This window comes from Salvelinus alpinus, chromosome 26 (genome assembly GCF_045679555.1).
Source record: "Salvelinus alpinus chromosome 26, SLU_Salpinus.1, whole genome shotgun sequence".
In the NCBI taxonomy this organism is placed as follows: domain Eukaryota; kingdom Metazoa; phylum Chordata; class Actinopteri; order Salmoniformes; family Salmonidae; genus Salvelinus; species Salvelinus alpinus.
In genome coordinates, this window is record NC_092111.1 from 10,882,144 (window position 1) to 10,905,005 (window position 22,862).

Here is a 22,862-nt window from a genome sequence, read left to right on the forward strand (position 1 = left end):
GTCAGCAATGGTTGTGGCTGAAATAGCCGAATCCACTAATTTGAAGGGGTATCCAGATACTTTAGCATATATAGTTTATATCAATAAGGAAACAAGGCAACAGTAAATATGTCGTCCCCTACCAATGATGCAGCCCCCCCACCCCCAATTGAGATTACGTGTGACTAATACATTTCAGTTAATTATCTACCCCCATTGTAGCCTTGTGCGAACCATCCTGATCTCACAAGCTTAAATTCTGTATCGCTACACAGAACAGAATGTAAGCTCGCTAGATCAGGATTGTACCAAGATAGACCACAGCCTGTCGTTTAAAATAGGAACAAATGAGCCATAGTGGGCAGAACAAGCAAAGAGGTGGGCAGAGCCAAGCACGTGCTAGCAAGATTCTATTGGCGCATTCTAGCAGGCGCTTGCATATTTTCGTTGGGGAATGCCTACTCTGTGAAGTGCGCTTGTGCAATAACTCAATTCGCCTTTGTACACCTTTATAAACAATGACATTTTTTGAAACATTTGCAAAGGGTAAAGTCTACAGAACTTAGTCCACTCTGTAACAGATTGTAGTTTTGGGAACAGACGCCTCACAAGTCCTCAACTGGCAGCTTCATTAAATAGTACCCACAAAACACCACTCTCAATGTCAACAGTGAAGAGGCGACTCTGGGATGCTGGACTTCGGGCAGAGAGCAAAGAAAAAGCCATATCTCAGACTGGCCAATAAAAAGAAAAGAATAAGATGGGCAAAAGAACACAGCCACTGGACAGAGGAACTCTGCCTAGAAGGCCAGCATCCTGGAGTCGCCTCTTCACTGTTGACGTTGAGACTGGTGTTTTGCGGGTACTATTTAATGAAGCTGACAGTTGAGGACTTGTGAGGTGTCTGTTTCTCAAACTAGACACTCTAATGTACTTGTCCTCTTGCTCAGTTGTGCACTGGGGCCTCCCACCTCTCTTACTATTCTGGTAAGAGCCAGTTTGTGCTGTTCTGTGAAGGGAGTAGTACACAGCGTTGTACGAGATCTTCAGTTTCTTGGCAATTTCTCGCATGGAATAGCCATTTCTCAGAACAAGAATAGACTGACGAGTTTCAGAAGAAAGGTCTTTGTTTCTGCCCATTTTGAGCCTGTAATCGAATTCAAAAAGGCACTCGCACATCTGAGCAATCTTATTTGCAGGTGCATGGCAACAATTGAACAAGATGAAGGAAAAAGGAAACCGCACACTGCTCTTGATAGTATCACCGATATTTAATAAGCTTTAGGTATCGGCCTCAAGGCCTTCATCAGAGCTTTTGGGATTTTTTGAAAGTTGCACCCTTATGTAGACCTGGCCCCACCCACATCCGTTCTACATATCGAAGGGGGTTGGAGGCAAAGGAAAAAACAAATAAGTGCTACCAAATATAACAATATGCATTTCATAAATATTACAAAAGTGTATAAATAAGGCGTATTGAACACTTCTGTATAATCTCAATGAGGACAAGTTTTCATTAGTCATTGGGTACATCATATGAAAAATGTCAGAATAATCTACAAGAGACACATATTTCATGTTCCAATTCACAGCATAACATACATAGGCATTTCATCATTAAGTCCTTTTGGAAATAATGTCTGGAGGGTGAAAATCCCAAAACATTCTCTTTTACTCAGAGTATTATTAATATCACCTCCCCTGTCTGATATCTTAACTTTCTCTATGCCACAAAATCTAAAGGTGGAAATGTCATGCTTCAAGTCATTGAAATGTACAGCGACTGGATAATCCCGGTCGTTTCTCCTGATTGAATTTTTATGTTCACTAATTCTCTGTTTGAGAGAGCGGGTGGTTTTACCGACATAACAGCCCACATGGACATTTAATAATGTAAATAACATGGGTGGTGGAACACGTAATAATGTCATTTATTTTTAACCTTTTTCCTGTGTGTGGGTGACAGAAATATTCACACTTCATCATATTGTTGCACTGTGCGCATCCTCTGCATTTATAGCTACCATTTGGTAGAGGGCGTAAGTAGAGGGCGTTTTCTTAAGTGGCTGGCAGTTGGCATGAACCAATTTATCGCGTAAATTGCGACCTCTCCTATACACAATACGTGGTGGATATTTAAATTCAGCCGGCAAAACTGGGTCCGATGATAAAATATGCCAGTGTTTCTTGACCACATCTCCCACTTTTCGCGAATTCAAAGTATATGTACTTGTGAACATTACGGAGTGTTCTGTAGCTTTAACGGGTCTTTTTTGTAACAGTTCATCTCGTGTTTTTTCCAATGCCAAATTATGAGCTTCATCCACACATTGTGACGAATAGCCTCTTTTTAGAAACCTCATGCGCATCTCCGCTGCTTTTTCTAGATAATCATCTGTGGAGTGGCATATACGGCGCAGTCTAAAATATTGGCTTCTTGGAAGTCCTCTTTTTAATGGCTCAGGGTGGAAGCTGTCACCCTGTAATAGAGTATTTCTGTCCGTTTCTTTTCTATACAGAGTTGTAAACAAGGTTCCATTTGATTTCTCAATCCACATATCGAGATAATGAACACGTTGAGTGTCAAATTCAATAGTGAATTTGAGATTAGGGTCAATGTCATTGAGTAGTGCCATAAAATCTGACAGTTCTTCTTCAGTTCCTACCCATATACAAAAAATGTCGTCAATATATCGATACCACTTAAGGACTTCATTCAAAAATGGATTCTCGTTTTCATTATTAACAAAACGTTCTTCATAAAGACCCATATAGAGGTTAGCATAGCTCGGAGCAAATGTAGAGCCCATCGATGTTCCATTCGTTTGGAGATAGTATTCATCATCAAACATGAAATAGTTGTACGTCAAAACATATTCAGCCAGCTCTAGAATGAAGTTTGTTGGTGGATATTCATTAGTATCTCTGTCTCCCAAATAGTGTGCTGGTGCTGCCAGCCCCCCCCACCCCCACATGGGGAATGCTGGTATATAGACTCTCGACATCTAATGTGACCAAAATACAGTCTTCTTTTAAACCCGTTATTGGTGAGATCTTGTTTATGAAGTCTATAGAGTCCTTTACATATGATACCAATGATTGCACATGAGATTTAATAAAAGAGTCTACAAAGTTTGACAATGGCTCTAGCATTGAGCCTATACCTGCAACCACTGGTCTGCCTGGATAGTTGCCTTGTGTTTTAGGTTTGTGTAATTTCAGGAAAAAATGTATAAGCATGGACATATGGCACATTTGCAGCAAAGATATTCATATTCAGGTTTTGAGATAAGGTTGTTTAATAGGGCTTGCTCCAAATTAGAGCAAATATCCCTTTGGAACACCTGTGTGGGATCAACACTCAGTTTTCTATAGAAACGTTCATTGCTGAGTTGTCTCTGAATTTCTTCTTTGTATTTTTCACAGTCTAAAACAACCACAGCACCCCCCTTGTCTGCAGGTTTTATAACCAAAGATGAATCTTTCATTAATTCATTGAGTGCCAGTTCTTCTGTTCTAGTGAGATTCTTCTGAATATGGTTTGTTTGTCTCGTATATACTGACATGGCTTCTTGTTCGACTAACCTACAATAGGTATTAATCGAGGAGTTGTTAACAATGGGACAGAATTTGCTTTTGGGCTTAAAATGGGTGCCAGTTCTTTGATGTGTTACTAGGCCCGAATCAGTGTTTTGCGAAAACACATGCTTAAATTTAATCTTGGGAAAGAATTTAAACAGATCTACTTTCGTGTCGAATGGTTTGAGTCTGTAATCGAACCCACAAATGTTGATGCTACAGATACTCAACTAGTCTAAAGAAGGCCAGTTGTATTGCTTCTTTAATAAGGACAACCGTTTTCAGCTGTGCTAACATAATTGGGTTTTCTAATGATCAATTAGCCTTTTAAAATTATAAACTTGGATTAGCTAACAACGTGCCATTGGAACACAGGAGTGATGGTTGCTGATAATGGGCCTCTGTACACTTATGTAGATATTCCATACAAAAATCAGCCTTTTCCAGCTGCAATAATCATTTACAGTGTAGACATTAATGTTAATGTGCTTTTCTTTAAAAAACAAGGACATTTCTAAGTGACCCCAAACTTTTGAACGGTAGTGTATGTATGTAGGCAATGTCCTTGTCTATAGCTGTTCCGTACTTTCTCATGTTTTTGTACGTTTTATGTGGACCCCAGGAAAAGTAGCTGCTGCGTGTGCCATAGCTAATAGGGATTCATGATAAACTAATCTTGCCGCCCCGGGAGATGTAAAACGAACGATGCCAGCATACGATCTGTGACGTAGGTTGCGCCAGAATGCTGTCTTTTGAATTTATACAGAAGTAGTTTTGACAGCTCAGGTTTGCTAGGACCTCGTTCACAATTCGCAATTATATGGAGATAGATCGATGCATACCATTGTTAACATTGCACTTGTGAATAATTGACCGTAGTATTAGCTATTATACTCTATAAACGCGCACTTAATTTAACACAATGGTGATAATACGTAGAATTTCGGACGCAGACCAATCAACAAACCAAAAGTCTTCACAACCAGACGCCGATTTTCAATCCCCGCAGAATTTACCGAGGAAGTCCGCACGCTTGACTAAGGTGAGTTGAACAGTTGACAGTGAGTGGTGGGAAAAAAATGATTTTTTCTTCTTCTAGTGTCCTCATTTGAAAACTGTCAGTCATCTCGTCTCTTTGCAAAATCTGCAAATAATGTCACCGATTAAAAAAAAAAAAAAAGATTAATTGTAGTTAGCTATGCAGATAATTGTTGTACATTTCTAAACTTTGTCGCAACAAACCACTTATATTCAACAGATGTAAGACAATTGATTGTCAGTGGCTTCAAGGTTGACCAATATTTTTTTTATTTTAATTTGAGGTCTGCTGTTCTCTTTCTCAGGGATATGTTGGTGAGAACGATAGGCATATTATCTCCTTGGAAGAGCTAAATGGACAAACACCAGATAATGGGAGACCTGTCAGAAAGATAACAAGGCAAGTCAGAGCACTCATGAGTTAAAAATTAGGGATGTATACTGAACAAAAATATAAACACATCATGTAAAGTGTTGGTCCCATGTTTCAAGAGCTGAAATAAAAGATCTCAGACATTTTTCATAAGCACAAAAAGCTTATTTCTCTCAAATTTGGTGCTCAATTTTGTTTACATCCCTGTTAGTGAGCATTTATCTTTTGCCAAGATAATCCATCCATCTGACAGGTGTGGCATATCAAGAAGCTGATTAAACAGCATGATCATTACACAGGCGCACCTTGTGCTGGGGACAATAAAAGGCCACTCTAAAATGTGCAGTTTTGTCACATAACACAATGCCACAGATGTCTCAAGTTTTGAGGAGTGTTCAATTGCCAGGCTAACTGCAGGAATGCACAACAGATTTGTTGCCAGAGAATTTAATGTTAATTTCTCTACCATACGCTGCCTCCAACGTCGTTTTAGAGAATTTGGCAGTACATCCAACCGGCCTCACAAACGCAGACCATGTATAACCACGCCAGCCCAGGACCTCCATATCCGGGATCTTCACCTGCGGGATGGTCTGTGACCAGCCACGCGAACAGCTGATGAAACTGGGTTTGCACAACCAAAGAATTGCTCTGCGAACTGTCAGAAACCATCCCAGGGAAGCTCATCTGTATGCTCGTTGTCCTCACCAGGGTCTTGACCTGGCTGCAGTTCGGCACCGTAACCGACTTCAGTGGGAAAATGCTCACCTTCGATGGCCACTGGCACACTGGAGAAGTGTGCTCTTCACGGATGAACCCCGGTTTTTGGCGTTGTGTGGGCGAGCAGTTTGCTGATGTCAACGTTGTGAACAGCCCCATGGTGGCGGTGAGATTATGGTATGGGCAGGCATAAGTAACGGACAACGAACACAATTGCATTTTATCGATGGAAATTTGAATGTACAGAAATACCTTGACGAGATCCTGAGACCCATTGTCGTGCCTTTCATCCGCCGCTATCACCTCATGTTTCAACACGAAAATACACTGTCCCATGTTGCAAGGATGTGTACACAATTACTGGAAGCTGAAAATGTCCCAGTTCTTCCATGCCCTGCATACTCTCCAGACATGTCACCAGTTGAGCATGTTTGGGATACTCTGGATCGACGTGTACGACAGCGTGTTCCAGTTCCCACCAATATCCAGCAACTTCGACAGCCATTGAAGAGGAGTGAGACAGCATTCCACAGGCAAATGGTGGTCACACCTTTTTTTTAAGGTATCTTTTTAAGGTATCTGTCCCAGTCGTGAAATACATAGATTAGGGCCTAATTTATTTATTTCAAATGACTGATATCCATATGAACTGTAACTCAGTAAAATCGTGGAAATTGTTGCATGTTGCGTTTTTTATATTTTTGTTCTTTGTACACAGTGCATTCGGAAAGTATTCAGACCCCTTCATTTTTTCCACATTTAGTTATGTTACAGCCTTATTCTAAAATGGATTAAATAAAACATTTTCCTCAGCACTCTACACACAATACCCCATAATGAGAAAGCATTAACAGGTTTGTAGAATTTTTTTCAAATGTATTAAAAATAAACTGAAATACCTTATTTACATATTTGAGCACCGGTGCATCCTGTTTCCATTGATCATCCTTGAGATGTTTCTACAACTTGATTGGTGTCCACCTGTGGTAAAGTCAATTGATTGGACATGATTTGGAAAGGTACACACCTGTCTATATAAGGCCCCACAGTTGACAGTGCATGTCAGAGCAAAAACCAAGCCATTAGGTCAAAGGAATTGTCCGTTGAGCGCCGAGACAGGATTGTGTGGCGGCACAGATCTGGGGAAGGGTACAAAAAAATGTCTGCAGCATTGAAGGTTCCCAAGAACACAGTGGTCTCATCATTCTTAAATGGAGAAGTTTGGAACCACCAAGACTGTTTCCAGAGCTGACCATCTGACCAAACTGAGCAATCGTGGAAGAAGGGCCTTGGTCAGGGAGGTGACCAAGAACCCGATGGTCACTCTGACAGAGTTCTATCTCCTCTTCAGAAGGACAACCATCTCTGCAACACTCCACCAATCAGGCTTTTATGGTAGAGTGGCCCGACGGAAGCCAATCCTCATTAAAAGGCATATGACAGCCCGCTAGGATTTTGCCAAAAGGTATCTAAAGGACTCTCAGACCATGAGAAACCAGATTCTCTGGTCTGATGAAACCAAGATTGAACTCTTTGGCATGAATGCCAAGCATGACTGGAGGAAACCTGTCACCATCCCTACAGTGAAACATGGGGATGTTTTTCAGCGGCAGCGACAGAGACTAGTCAGGATCGAGGGAAAGATGAACGGCGTAAAGTACAGATCCTTGATGAAAACCTGCTCAAGAGCGCTCAGGACCGCAGACTGTGGAGAAGGTTCACCTTCCAATAGGACAACGAACCTAAGCACACAGCCAAGACAACGCAGGAGTAGCATTGGGGCAAGTCTTTGTATGTCCTTTAGTGGCCCAGCCAGAGCCCAGACTTGAACCCGATCGAACATCTCTGGAGAGACCTGAAAATAGCCGTGCAGCGACGCTTCCCATCCAACCTGACAGAGCTTGAGGATCTGCAGAGAAGAATGTGAGAAATTCCGCAAATACAGGTGTGCCAAGCATGTCATACACAAGAAGACTCAAGGCTGTAATCGCTGCCAAAGGTGCTTTAATAAAGGGTCTGAATAGTTATGTAAATATTATATTCAATTAGCCTGTTTTTGCTTTTTCATTATGGGGTATTGTGTGTAGATTGATGAGGAAAATGTCTTATTTAATCCATTTTAGAATAAGGCTGTAACGTAAGAAAATGTGGAAAAAGTCAAGGGGTCTGAAATACTTGCCGAATGCACTGCATAAACATTTCGGCATGGTAGGCTAATGTTTCTATCCCTAAGCCAGATATAAAGTCAAGATGCGTCTTTGTCTGCAGTCTTACAGTAGCCTGGGTACCAGTCTGTTTAGGTAACTTTCCACTCCCTGTAGGCATACTCCATGTCATTGCTGGGGTGGAATGTTAGCTAAACAGACTGGTACCCAGGCTAGTCCTACAGAGCACTTTGATTCCGATACCATCAAGAATTCTTCTGACATTTTAAGGTCATTTTTTTTCAATGTTATTTTTGATTCCTTCCCAGGAAATCGCCCAGGTTTCAGGTCAATGGGGCCAGTGAAGATGACCAAACTGGTGAGCTTAAAGCATGTTTCATATTATGATGCAAACACAATCTAGGTCGTTCCTAGAATACAACAATTCACCTATTCACCTATTTAGACATGTCATAAAAAACACAACTATTTTTCTTTTTTTAAGAGGATGTCCCACAATTGACTCCTTTAAAAACAATCATTCTCATTCACACTCATTCACCTACATGGAATTGTGAATAAGGTATGAATTGTGTTTTGAATAGCTGTTCCAGAGGGGTCTCCTAGACCAGGAGGATCCCAGGGGGTTGTGCGACGCAGCACCAGAACCACCAGGGACCAACAGTCCATGATCTACGACTGCCTCATCACTAAGTAAGGAGCATCACCACAAAATCCTGATTCCCCCCGTGTGTCCTTGCTCCCTAGTCTCTTGTTTACTTCCCCAGTAGAGTGTGTAACATGGGGGATAGTCCTAATACAGGGACTATTTGGGTTATTACAGATGTCAGACGTGGGTTATTATAGGCATATTACAAATTCCTCTGCTTTTTCCCCAAAATAACAAGTACACAATTAATGCTTATTGCATTGGGACCCAAAACCTCCATGAAGTCATGCTAAAGAAGGATACCATCAGAAGTTTTTATATCGTCACTTGTTTTTCTCCATAGTACTGCTGAGGCGGTCCTCCACAAGATTGATGACATGAAGATGTGCCGCCACTTGAAAAACTCAAAACAATCAGTGAGGCTTTTTCCATCCCGTGAAATATAATTTTGTCATTCAGCCATCCAAAAAGGCAGGGATGACATACAGTACAGCGTATAATTAGCAAACAATAAGAAACCATTCATTGACATTGAAGACCCACACTAACTCTACCCAAACACAAGGGCTTGTTGCACTGTAGAAATGTTTACATAATAACTGGCCACTGTTTCCAGGTTCTATATCTTCTGCTACTGCACACAATCTCTTATCAGGCCATTGTAAGGGTGTTGCACCCATCTGTGGTCCACCACCCTCTCTCTCTCTCTCTGCCCTCAGCAGTCCCCTCTCTGTGCTGTGGTTTTGGGGAAAGTAATCACACTATTGTCATGTTGTTGCCTCATTCACCAGCAGATGACTTATAAAGGGTTTATCAGTGGCCACCGTATTTCAAGAAGCCGGAGTAGTAATAGATTAATTAGAATTTCACACAGTTATCCCTTGTTTAGAGCCTTGAGATATGAGAAATGAGATTTGAAGTCTCACTGAAATAGGTACCATTGTGTCATACCGGTCATTGAAAGAAGGACATAACTATACCATACCTGTTGTATCTATGAAGTTTTTATTTAAAAATGTTTAATTGCAGAGGATGTATTCTAAAGCCCAGCGAAAGAAGACTACCGACTCTCCAACAGTAAAAACTGTTTCCAAACAAGAAGCTGAAGGTATGTTTCTATTGTAGTTTAGGGGAAAGTTACAGTATTTTTGACCATAACTCTCTAAACATGAATTCATTAACTTTTGGTCCGATACCTATTTCCAGAGTACTCTGATGACGGTGACGACGATGATGACGACGATGATGAGGATGATGAAAACGACGATAACAGCAAGCGCTATGAACCTCGACAGAAAAACGCGGTGGTTCGCTACCATGCGCCACTGGATGGTTGGTCCTTTTTACATTTGAATTCCGTAAAAAGCACATCCCAACTTATTACTCTTCACTGAACTAGAGCCTTCTGAGAAATGTTCTCTGTAAATTAGCGTAGTTTCACCAATTCGGTGCCTTTTGAGAAGTGTAATTTAGTAATAATTTAAAATGTGATGAAATCCTTTTTTTAACGTTGTTTAACGTCGACCTTCATCAGAGCAAATCTCCACAAACAATATTCTGATCTAGAAAGCAAAACTGAGCCTAGATCAACACTCCTACTCTGAAGTGCTTGACTATGGGCAGGGAGATCAGTGCTTATCATGATGTTACTCCTCTCACTGTTTCATCTGTAGAATCCAGGAAACAGCCGCCCATGTTTTTCGACCGTCAGGCATCTTCCACTAGAGGGAGCTACCGCATCAGTGCCTCAGTGCCCAGGAGTGCCCACACCACCAGCCGAAGGAGTGGCAGGTCTCCACTGTTGCTCACCCTCCCACAGTATTCTACTTCACTGGCACTTTACCAATAGTCTTAGTCCATATGTATATTACATTGGTTTTATTGTTATTTTTTTAAGATCAAAATCTGTTTTAACCAAAATATATTGTACACTACCGGTCAAAAGTTTTAGAACACCTACTCATTCAATGGTTTTTCTTTATTTTTACTATTTTCTACATTGTAGAATAATAGTGAAGACATCAAAACTATGAAAAAACACATATGGAATCATTTAGTAACGAAAAACATGTTAAACAAAAACAGATTCTTCAAATAGCCACGCCTTGCCTTGATGACAGCTTTGCACACTCTTGACATCCCCTTAACCAGCTTCATGAGGTAGTCACCTGGAATGCATTTCAATTAACAGGTGTGCCTTCTTAAAAGTTAATTTGTGGAATTTCTTTCCTTAATGCGTTTGAGCCAATCAGTTGTGTTGTGACAAGGTAGGGGTGTACAGAATACACCCCTATTTGGTAAAAGACCAAGTCATTATTATGGCAAGAACAGCTCAAATAAGCAAAGAGAGATGACAGTCCATCATTATTTTAAAGCAAAAACCATCAAGTGCTATGACGAAACTGGCTCTCATGAGGACCGTCACAGGAATGGAAGACCCAGAGTTGCCTCTGCTGCAGAGTATAAGTTCATTAGAGTTACCACTCTCAGAAATTGCATAATATATAATATTATTGCATAATATATATATATATATATATATATATATATATATTTTGATATGTTTAATAATTGTTTTGGTTACTACATGATTCCATATGTGTTATTTCATAGATTTGATGTCTTCACTATTATTCTACAATGTACAAAATAGTAAAAATAAAGAAAAACCCTTGAATGAGTAGTTCTAAATCTTTTGACCGGTAGTGTAGGGTCCAATAAGGCTGTGTTTCATGTGTTGGGTCCTTGATGGTTCTGGTTGTTGTCTAAGGGCTGCTCTTGTAGGACGTTGTGAATATAGATTACTTTTAATGTTTTTCATCTCTTTTCTTGTTTCACTGTTTCAAACAACAGGAATGGGTCCATAGGCAGGTGAGTCTTTGGCACAATTTAAACAACTTAGGTCTCACATTTGCTATTGGGGACTGACGGCTTGGGAAGAGAGGAGCACCGTGAAGAAGTTTGTCCTTTCTTTGTCTCCTTACGGTTTGGTTTGACCCACAGGAGAAGGCATGCTTGGCACACCCAGGAAGCCAGCTCCTCTGATGAGGACGACTCCTCTGACGAGGAAGACGCAGAGCAAGAAGCCAAGAACAGGTCAGTTAACATGTCATCAGTTTGATACACTTTAACAGTTTTACTTGTCCCTATAATGGTAAAATGTTTAATTTAGTTCACAGATGACATCTCCGCTAGAAATTGGTACTACAGAAAGGATGAAACAATGTTTTGTTACATATTACATCATTTTTATACTGATCATCTGTTATTTGACATCACATATTATATTCGACACGATTCAATCCTATTTAAAGGATAATGAACATGCTAGAAAAAAGGGCCTGAGCAGACCAATGATTCCCCACTCTTGAATGTTTTTTGAACTGTGTCTATGACAACATGAGTGGTGGTCGTCGATGATGTAATAATAGACGAAGGTTCCAGCATGGTTTTCTAGTAATATCTCCTTGGTGAGGTTCATTGGGAGCCAGACCTTTTGGAGTGAACACATGATCTAGCTCATGAGTTTCTCCTATATGAGACTAACACAAGGAACAACATTAATATCTGGATTTTTAAATAAAATCTCAGTCTAATATTTTACACCAGCGGAATCCGGTGCGGTTTTGAGCTTTTGCTCAGAATAAGCTTGCCAAAACCGCAAATTTTGGGATCCCTCTCAGGTGTCTGCCTCTGAATTTGCGCAAAGAGGACATTTTGGGAATCCATAAGGACAGAATGAAGATGGGTGCGAGCCTGGCGGATGTCGACCCCATGGCGATTGACCAGTCGGTACGTTCTATCACAGTCAGCTGAATTTAAATGTGAAATGATTTTAAGCTATTTTTTTTTTGTATATATATCTCAAAGTTGGTTTGCCTACATGCTATGGTCTTTAAAAGAACTGCCTGCTTCTTCTGTGTAATGTACCAACCCTCTCTCTTCCCTCAAGGTGCGCTTTGACAGCGTTGGCGGTCTGACAAGCCACATCTCCGCCCTGAAAGAGATGGTAGTCTTCCCTCTGCTCTACCCAGAGGTGTTTGAGAAATTCAAGATCCAGCCCCCAAGGTGAGCACTTGTTTTAGGGTTGAAAAGCTAACATACTTTATTGGGTAACTAGCAGTTGATTTACATTATCTTGGATAGCTGACAATAATGACATAGGAAATAGCTTATGACTCGATGAGGAACTTACTTGGGTGAGCAACTAGAATGGATCCTGTCAATGGATTTAAGCCCCACCCCCAATCCTAATCACAGCCTTATCCACTCATTTAATTGGCTCTTGGATCAGTTGTGTCCTTTGCAAGGATCCATTCTAAGACAATCCCTGTTGTCTATTGCAGGGGCTGCCTGTTCTATGGTCCCCCGGGTACGGGGAAGACCCTGGTGGCCAGAGCGCTGGCCAACGAGTGCAGCCAGGGGGACAGGAAGGTGGCCTTCTTCATGAGGAAGGGGGCCGACTGCTTGAGCAAGTGGGTGGGCGAGTCGGAACGCCAGCTCAGGCTGCTCTTTGACCAAGTAAAGTACATTTCCTCATACAACACACTGGAGATCATTCATGTAATTATCAGTGCATTCAGTTTTTGTGAGGCAAATACTAGACTCAATGGTCTATCAGAATTTCCTGCTCAAGTCACTATTGGTCTCTTGTTGTAACTCTGCAAAGTGAAATGCAAGGGTGGCTGGCTATACAGTGTTTTAGGGTAATGCCTATTAAATAGGGATGTACTTGCACTGACCGCAAGACTCATTATTTGTACCCACAGGCCTACCAGATGCGGCCAGCCATTATCTTCTTTGATGAAATTGATGGGCTGGCTCCGGTGCGCTCCAGTCGCCAAGACCAGATACACAGGTGAGACATTTCAGCCATTCTCATTTCACACCAGTGAAGTCACTACTTACAGAGACTTACCCTTGATTGCACCTGCATGCAACATTGTGTACTCCCCCCTTGTGGTTCCTTCCTGCAGTTCCATCGTGTCCACCCTGCTGGCCCTGATGGATGGCCTGGATAGCCGAGGAGAGGTGGTGGTGATCGGAGCCACCAACCGACTGGACTCCATCGACCCCGCCCTCAGACGCCCCGGACGCTTCGACAGGGAGTTCCTCTTTGGCCTCCCTGATCGCGAGGTAAGACTGATCCCCGGTGGGTGGGTTGGGGGGGGGGGGAGAATCATCACTTGAGTTGATATGTGTGCATGTGTAACTCCAATGTTTATCTGACTCTTCCACTGAAATCAGAGACCTACGTGCATTTATGTTTCATTTGTGTGCTTTACCTTTTAATTTCTTTCTCCAACTTCAGTCCCGGAAAGATATCCTAAAGATTCACACCAGACAGTGGAATCCTACACCCTCCGATCCTTTCCTGGAAGAGTTGGCTGATAAATGTGTCGGTAGGTGATTCATGTATACCAAATCAACTCTAGCGTTGGGGAAGTCAAAATTTCACACTAATTGTAAGAACAAAAAGGACTATGTAATTTTGTTGTCTCATAATATTCAGACAGATTCACCACAATTCATCTATCGATTTAACACAGTTCCACAGTCAATCCTACACATGCCACGTATTAACCGCAACGTCTTCCCCCTCTGTACCCCAGGCTACTGCGGCGCCGACATCAAGGCGGTGTGCGCCGAGGCGGCCCTCTGCGCGCTGCGCCGCCGTTACCCCCAGATCTACAGCACGTCCCAGAAGCTCCTGCTGGATGTGGGCTCCATCAACATCAACAGTCAGGACTTTGTGGCCGCCGTGAGGAAGATGGTGCCAGCCTCCCAGAGGGCCGTGTCGTCCCCTGCCAAGGCCCTGACCCCCGTGGTCACGCCCCTGCTGGGCAACGAACTCACCAACGTGCTGGATGCACTGCAGAAGGTCTTCCCCCACGCCGAGCAGGGCCTCAAGAGGAAGAGGGACACAGGTGGGTCCGGGTCGCGGTTCAGTTTGGTCTGAGAACACAGTCACGGTCGTTATTTTGTGCTGTCTTGCCGACTCCTATGGTCATTGTCATGCCAATGTTGGCTATACAGCACAAACAGATGTGGGACCAGGCTAGGTCACTGTTAGAGTGGATTGTTGGTTAAGTTCAGTTGATGCAACTTCTCAATCAACTTTTTCCTTTGGTCAGATCTGACAGCCAGCATTCTGGAGGATGACCTCATGTACAGTGGGGATGAGGGCCCCTCATCCAATAATTCCATCACCAAACAGACCACCACCAAAGGGAGCTTCCTCCATTTTGCCAGGTAAGGTATAGCCTACCTATAAGACGTAGATACATTTTAACCTTAAATAAACCCCCTATTCTCGTTGTTTCCGTTCATAATCACATCCCGGAGTCTCCATTCGCTTCACCTCTCGCCTCCTGTTCCAGGAGTGCGACCTGCCACCCCACCACCTACCGGCCCAGGCTGCTGCTGGCTGGGCGTCCCGGGGCGGGTCAGAGCTCCCACCTGGCCCCCGCCGTGCTCCACGCCCTGGAGAAGTTCACCGTCTACACCCTGGACATGGCCGTGCTGTTTGGAGTCAGCTGCACCTCCCCCGAGGAGGCCTGTGCTCAGGTACTGGCTGAACCGAATGTAGTCTTTTAGAAGTGAAATGTTAACATGCTCCTCTCATTTGTGGTGCAGAGAACTATAGCCCCAGAGTTGACTTCAATGTAGAAAGGCTAACTCCATCAAGCACATAATTACTAAGTCAAGTGCAGCAAGATTGGTTGGTGAGTGATAGTGTCGGTGACCTCTCGCCCTGCCTGCCCCAGGTGTTCTGCGAGGCCAAGCGGACCTCCCCCAGCATCCTGTACATCCCCCACATCCAGCAGTGGTGGGACACGGTTGGCCTGGCCCTCAAGGCCACCTTCCTCAGCCTGTTGCAGGACATCCCCTCCTTCTCCCCCATCATGCTGCTGGCCACCAGCAACGTAGCTCACCACGACTTGGCCGACGAGGTAGGTCTTACCTGGGCCTTCCCCACCATACATCACAAGTACTGTAGAGGAGTGGTATGTGTACCTTACTGGGCTACTCAACCCATTAAAAAAATTTAATTTTAATTTTTTTACATTCAGTTAATACTCTTTGTAGAGGTGAAGGCCCTAAATGGTCACTGAGGTAACTATTCAACAATTTGTCTCTCGCAGATCCAGACTCTGTTCCGGTTGGAGTATGGAGAAGTGCACTCTATCCAAATTCCCACCCAGCAGGAGAGAAGGAAGTTCTTTGAGAATCTCATCCTTAGCCAGGCTGCCAGGGCACCTGCTTCCAAGAAGAAAGCCTGTAAGTACAAGACACGTATACCTTTTGATAATCACTTGGTATAATTGCTGTTTGTGTCCCATCTCCATTTGAACCCTCCTCCTCCTTTACCCGCTCTGCCTCGCCCACCTCAGTGATGCATGCCATGGAGGTGCTCCCCCTTGCCCCTCCTCCTCCCCCCAGGCAGATGAGTGAGAGGGAGCGTCTGCGTCTGGAGGAGCAGGAAGAGGACACACTCAGGGAGCTGAGGCTGTTCCTGCGCAACGTCACCGAGCGCCTCTCCCAGGACAAGCGCTTCAAGGCCTTCACTAAGCCTGTGGACATCGAAGAGGTAGGGAGAGAACACCGAAAAAGAGAGCGGAACAAGGAAGGAAGATGGGGTGTTGTAGTCCAGGGGACATTGCCCTGTGTAGGGTGCCATCTTTCGGATGGGGCGTTAAATTGGTGGCCTGACTCTCTGTGGTCACTAAAGATCCCATGGTACTTATTGTAAGAATAGGGGTGTTAACCCCGGTGTCCTGGAAAACATCTCAATCTGGCCCTCATTCCATCATGGCCATCATCATCCCCAGCTTCCAATTGGCTCATTCACCCCCCCCTGTAACTATTCCCCAGGTCGTTGCTTTAAATGAGAATATGTTCTCAGTGAATTTACCTGGTAAAATAAATAAATGCAAATAGTCAAGATTACTTTTACTCTAATGTAAGTTGAATGGCCCAAACTTAGTCAATACTAAACTAGCGAGTCTGAATACAAGTACATACAGTCTAAGTGAGCTGTGGTTCCTTGGGCTGCACTGTTATCACCTCAGATCTGTAGCCTCTCTCCTTTACCGACACGCTCATCCAAAACAACCTATCAGAGTGGTATTGTGTCCCCCATCTTATCAATGGTTTGTGTTCTTCTCTCACCAGGTTCCTGACTATATTAAGGTGATCAGGCATCCCATGGACCTCTCCACTGTACTGTCCAAGGTCGACCTCCACAAGTACGTGACCGTCAGGGAGTTTGTCAACGACGTGGACCTGATCTGGAAGAACGCCCTGGAGTACAACCCTGACAGCGACCCATCTGGTATACCTACAATCATCTCCAGCTCATTCAACTGAATGCTGCTATTATTATTAAATGATAACTGAAATGTAATTCTAGCCTGGTTCCAGATCTGATTTCCGCTGTCTTGCCAATGACCGGAGGAGTTGGCAAGACATTACAAACAGATCTGGGACCAAGCTTATCTTACTCCATTGAGTAAACTAACAAAAACTAATGTAGCAATCTCCCTTCTCGTTGTTCCGCTGCAGTTAGTCGGCCCCGTGGATGACAAGGCCCCCTACCGATGTACCTTTGTCATCAATGTCTCTCTCTCTCTCTTTGTGTTTCCAGATCGTCAGATTCGTCACCGGGCTTGTGCCCTGAAGGACACGACCCACGCCATCATCCGTGACGAACTGGACGAGGACTTTAACAGGATCTGTGAGCAGATCAGAGAGTCACGCAACAAGAGAGGTAATAACGTTGCCGTATTGCTGGGATTTAAAAGCTACAGTAGTAACATCTAGGTAACACTTTATTTAGATAGTCCATCTGTAGATGCTCTACAGATGGACTATCAGTAACATTTCAACTAACTATCTCCTAACCCTTATTCTAAACCTAAACCCAACCGTAGCCTTAGCAAGCAGTTGCTTATCAACAGATCGTTTGTTGATAGTATTCAAATAAAGTGTGACCAACCACTCTCCAGACGAGTTCAGCTAGTTATTGTTTCAGTGTCTAGTGTCAGCTTCTTGAACTATTTGTCCAGTGATGAGATGAACCCTCTCTTATTTTCCCAGAAACATCTTGGTTTTCATTGACAAAGCGAATAACATGTTAATGTCTGCTAACAGGGTGCACGTCATCAAAGTTCGCCCCCTCTTACTACCAGACCTTGCCCAGAGAGGAAGGGTTCGCAGAGTCCAAGAGGCCAGGTGGTAACACTGGCAAAGACGCCAGCACCCCGTTCACTGCCAACACCCCACGGCCCGCACGTAAGTCTCACCATTCTACTTCTTAACTGTTTATTGGTAGGTTATTTGTTACAGAGCAGAGGAACATCCAGTGGAAATGACATGCCTTCAGAATGTATTCATCCTTGACTTATTCCACATTTTGTTGTATTACAGCCTGAATTCAAAATGGATTAAATAAACTTCTCACCAATCTACACACAATACCCCATAATGACAAAGTGAAAACATGTTTTTAGAAATGTATTGAAAATTAAATGCAGAAATATATCATTTACAATAAGTATTCACACCCCTGAGTCAATACTTTGTAGAAGCACCTTTGACAGCGATTATAGCTGTTAATTTTTCTGGGTTAGTCTTTTTAAGAGCTTTCCACATCTGGATTGTGAAACATTTGCCCATTTTTATTATTTTCAAATTTCATCAAGCTCTGTCAAATTGCTTGTTGATCGTTGCTAAACAACCATTTTTCAGATTTTAAGTCAAAACTGTAACTCGACCACTCCGGAACATTCACTGTCTTCTTGGTAAGCAGCTCCAGTGTAGATTTGGCCTTGTGTTTTAAGTTATTGTCCTGCTGAAAGGTGAATTAATCTCCCAGTGTCTGGTGGAAAGCAGATTGAACCAGGTTTTCTACTAGGATTTTGCCTGTGCTTAGCTCCAGTTAGTTTATTTTTTTTCCTGTAATACTCTGCAGTCCTTAACGATTACAAGCTTACACATAACATGATGCAGCCAAAACTATGCTTGAAAATATGGAGGGGGGAACTCAGTAATGTATTGTATTGGATTGGATTTGCCCCAAACATAACACTTTGTATTCAGGACAAAAAGTTAATTGCTTTGCCAAACTTTTAGCTGTATTACTTTAGTGACTTGTTGCAAACAGGATGCATGTTTTGGAATATTTTTATCCTGTTCATGCTTCCTCATTTTCACTCTGTCAAATAGGTTGGTATTGTGGAGTAACTACTATGTTGTTGATCCATTTCTCAGTTTTCTCCTATCACAGCTATTAAACTGTAACTGTTTTAAAATCACAATTGGCGGTTTCCTTCCTCTACGGCAACTGAGTAAGGAAGGCCGCCTGTGTCTTTTTATTGACTGGGTGTATTGATAAACCATCTAAAGTGTAATTAATAACTTCACCATGGTCATAGAGATATTCAATGTATGTTTTTTTTTTTTTTTTTTTACCCATCTACCAATAGGTGCCCTTCTTTGCAAGGCATTGGAAAAACTCCCTGGTCTTTGTGGCTGAATCTGTGTCTGAAATTCACTGCTCGACCTTAGGGACCTTACAGATAATTATATGTGTGGGGTACAGAGATGAGGTAGTCATTCAAAAATCATGTTAACCACTATTGTTGCACACAGAATGAGTCTGTGCAACTTATTATGTGACTTGTTAAGCAAATCTTTACTCCTGAACCTATTTAGACTTGCCATAACAAATGGGTTGAACACTTATTGATTCAAGACATTTCAGGTTTTAATTTTTTATTAATTTATTATCATTTCTAAAAACATAATTCCACATTGACATTATGGGGTATTGTGAGTAGGCCAGTGACAAAAAATCTAAATTTAATCAATTTTAAATGCGGGCTGTAACACAACAAAATGTGGGGAAAGTAAAGGGGTGTGAATACTTTTTGAAGGCACTGAATGGTAGACACTGGGAAACCACCAAAGGTTTTTTACTGCTTGATTTACAGTACATAAGCAGTTATTATCAGTAGTAGTGTTTCAAAATGTAAGGGCAGAAAACTAATACCAGCCAGATATGTTGCGAGTGATAGAAAGTGGACGTACCAACGATCAGGACAGGAACAGAAGTAGGTGTAGCCAGAGGAAGAGGAGGAGTCTTTCCAGTTGAGTGGACCAGTCAGAAGACCAGACCAGACCAAACAGTTAAAAAACCACGATGACAGGGAAGAGCAGACATTGAGAGCCAGGGAGGAGAGGAATAGGATATTCATGGTTACAGAGAAGTCTGTCTTTCTGCCTGTCCATTTCTCTATCGTGTTAAATGACCTTCTTTATTTAACCACTTTACTAGCCCGTGAGAAGAAACGGCCCAAAACACGACCCAAAAGCAAATGGAGCTCCGGCATCATAAAGAAGAATTAAAAAGAAACCCACGTCTTCCCTTTCTTCCAACAAGGAGATCACAAACTCTGGGGAGGTAGAGGAGGATGAGAGGGATCGCATAGAGGAGGGTGAAGAGAAACAAGCTAAGCCTTTGGAGACTATTCTAGAGAACGGCTGTGGAGACTCCCCTATGGAGTGTACCTCAGAGAAGACCACTAAGCCTGCCGAGGATGTGGAAGAGACCTGTGTTAGAGCAGCCCACCACCCCCATCCCCAATGGAGACTGGCAACAGCAAGCTCCAGACCCCACAGAAGACTCACACAGGTCCAATCTGGGGTCTAAGCCGGTCCAGTGGTGGCAGTCATTGGAGACCACCATCAGCCCTCCAGTGGAACATGACTCAAGTCCAGTTAACAACACCCCTACAAAGGAGGTAGATCAGGGGGAGAAACACCACGCAAAGACCAAAGAGCCTGAAATGTTGGAGGAGGACTGGGACATAGGTCTGTATTAGGGTCCAGGACACGGGCAGCGAGGCAAGCTACTGCTTCTGGCCGACGGGAACAGTTCAGTCAGTCTCGCTGACCTTTGGTCTATGGGGCTCCTGCTGTTGGAGCTCGAACTCAGCACAGCGCATCAGTTAAAGGGATACACCCACCTCTTGACTTATTTAAATACTCTGTAAAAGTGAGTGCCTTTGGTTGTACTGTAAATGTGTTTGCCACAGCATGAGGGCGAGTGAACGCATGCAGAAAGGTTGACTTGGTTGTAGATATCAAACGACATTAATAGTGCAAATGCTTATAATGGTCTTCTGTGCCTTAGTTTGAACGCTTTTCAGTGACACCTCTAAGGTCTAGAATAGGAAACCATGCCTCCACTTAATGCTTCAGATCCACTGTTCGAGTAGAAACCTAATTTGCATGTTAGGAGATGTGCATGTCAACACCAATTGCACATTGTGTTAGCATTAGCAATAGCCTGTTCAGCCAGCAGGGGACTTCAGCTTATCAGCCCCCCCCCCCCACACACACCTTCCTGATTGCTTCCTGCGTTTCCCTCCAACAGAGAGGCGTGTGACCCGTGCCAGTAGGACTCTGGTGCAGCAGCAACAGCAGTTGATTGACGTGGACAAGGCCCTGGAGATCCTGACCCAGAAGACCCCTCAGCTGGTTGTGGACCACGACAAACTCAAGGTACTGTACCCTCCTGACCAGTCTTTTAGGTCAGGCCATGCTTCTTACAATGTACCAGAACTACAACCAGAATGTTGTAGACCAGAAATATGGGTCCAGAAAACAATCATGGTCACAGCCACAACACTTAACCATTCATCCTATATTCATACAGTGATTTGTGTAATATTTCTTGTCCAGGAATTGCTCAAAAGAGCTGTGTCCAAGACTGAGGGTTATGAGGTGCATCAGCTGGAGAAGCTCTATGCGTTGTTGTGTCAGAGCATCTACAGATACCGCAAGAACTTTGATAAGACGGAGCTCGTACAGGTATGTGGCTTACAACTTATGACTCTTTCACGTCACTTGTTGTAGGAAATACAGTACATTGAGTATGGAGACCAAAAACATTCCCTACATTGAAATGTGTGCTTAGTTAATTGATGTGCGTGTGAGTCACGTGAATGACTTGAAGTCTTTGTTAATTTTCCTTTCGTTCATTTTAGGAAATGAAGAGAGACATTGACAACTTTTCCTAACTTCCCTTGATGTTTTACTTATTTCCATATTGTAATAAAATATGATGCATTTAAAGATTCTCTTTTCTTTTACCTATTACAATGGTCCTAATCATGCATTACATTGGTCTGAAATGTGGTTTTCCATCATTTACAGTATTTGAGGCATGGACTTGAGTCAGAATTGACTTGAGACGTGCAAGTCAGTGTGTGGGACCCACAGGACCAAAACAGCTGAGAAGTTTGGCCTCGCACTTCAATGCTCCTAGTTGTCCACTATGCTGTTTACTTTCTGTCTGTCTTTAATCTACCAGCTGGTGCACGGAATCTAATATTAATGGTGTCCAAACACTCCAAGACAGTTGTGAAGAGGGCATGACAATGCCTATTCCCCACAGGAGACTGAAAAGATTTGCCATGGGTCCTCAGATCCTCAAAAAGTTCTACAGCTGCACCACCGACCGCGTCCTGACTGGTTGCATCACCGCCTGGTATGGCAACTGCTCGGCCTTCCGACCGCAAGGCACTACAGAGGGTAGTGCTTATGGCCCAGTACATCACTGGGGCCAAGCTTCCTGTCATCCAGGACCTCTATACCAGGCGGTGTCAGAGGATGCCCCTAAAAATTGCCAAAGACTTCCGCCACCCTAGTCATAAACTGTTCTCTCTGCTACCGCACGGCAAGTGGTACCAGAGCGCCAAGTTTAGGTCCAAAAGGCTTCTTCACAGCTTTTACCCCCAATCAATAAGATTCCTGAACAGCTACCCAGACTATTTTCCTTGACCCCACCCACCCCCCCAATTTACCCCTACCTACATGTACATATTACCTCGACTAACCTGTTCCACCGCACGTTGACTGCATGACTCCCCTGTATATAGCCACATTGTCCCCCTGTATATACAGTTGAAGTCGGAAGTTTACATACACTTATGTTGGGGTCATTAAAACTCATTTTTCAAACACTCCACAAATTTCTTGTTAACAAACTATAGTTTTGGCAAGTCTGTTAGGACATTACTTTGTGCATGACACAAGTAATTTTTCCAACAATTGTTTACAGACAGATTATTTCACTTATAATTCACTGTATCACAATTCCAGTGGGTCAGAAGTTTACATACACTAAGTTGACTGTGCCTTTAAACAGCTTGGAAAATTCCAGAAAATTATGTTATGGCTTTAGAAGCTTCTGATAGGCTAATTGACATAATTTGAGTCAATTGGAGGTGTTCCTGTGGATGTATTTCTCAAGGCCTACCCTCAAATTCAGTGCCTCTTTGCTTGACATTAT

General features: G+C 43.1%; 1 protein-coding gene across 1 annotated transcript; it reads left to right on the forward strand.

Moving 5' to 3' along the window:
• Positions 1-3,219: 3,219 nt before the first annotated feature.
• Positions 3,220-21,643, forward strand: LOC139555402 (ATPase family AAA domain-containing protein 2-like). Its single transcript, XM_071369150.1, has 29 exons — positions 3,220-4,600; positions 4,902-4,996; positions 5,681-5,855; positions 8,152-8,212; positions 8,439-8,547; positions 8,847-8,919; positions 9,533-9,611; positions 9,710-9,835; positions 10,177-10,294; positions 11,357-11,374; positions 11,507-11,599; positions 12,187-12,295; positions 12,456-12,571; positions 12,850-13,024; positions 13,273-13,361; positions 13,480-13,639; positions 13,815-13,905; positions 14,116-14,430; positions 14,638-14,755; positions 14,884-15,070; positions 15,271-15,456; positions 15,649-15,784; positions 15,898-16,094; positions 16,679-16,838; positions 17,151-17,273; positions 17,657-17,797; positions 20,943-21,070; positions 21,251-21,379; positions 21,556-21,643. Exons 1-29 carry the CDS (start codon positions 4,481-4,483, stop codon positions 21,586-21,588), a joined length of 3,660 nt encoding a protein of 1,219 aa, XP_071225251.1. The 5' UTR covers positions 3,220-4,480; the 3' UTR covers positions 21,589-21,643.
• The last annotated feature ends 1,219 nt before the right edge of the window (positions 21,644-22,862 follow it).

Coding starts and splice junctions, on each gene's coding strand:
- LOC139555402 (XM_071369150.1), top strand. CDS start 4,481: ATGGTGATAATACGTAGAATTTCGGACGCAGACCAATCAACAAACCAA. Junction 15,785..15,897: donor TGCTTCCAAGAAGAAAGCCT/GTAAGTACAAGA, acceptor CGCCCACCTCAG/TGATGCATGCCATGGAGGTG. Junction 21,380..21,555: donor ATAAGACGGAGCTCGTACAG/GTATGTGGCTTA, acceptor CGTTCATTTTAG/GAAATGAAGAGAGACATTGA.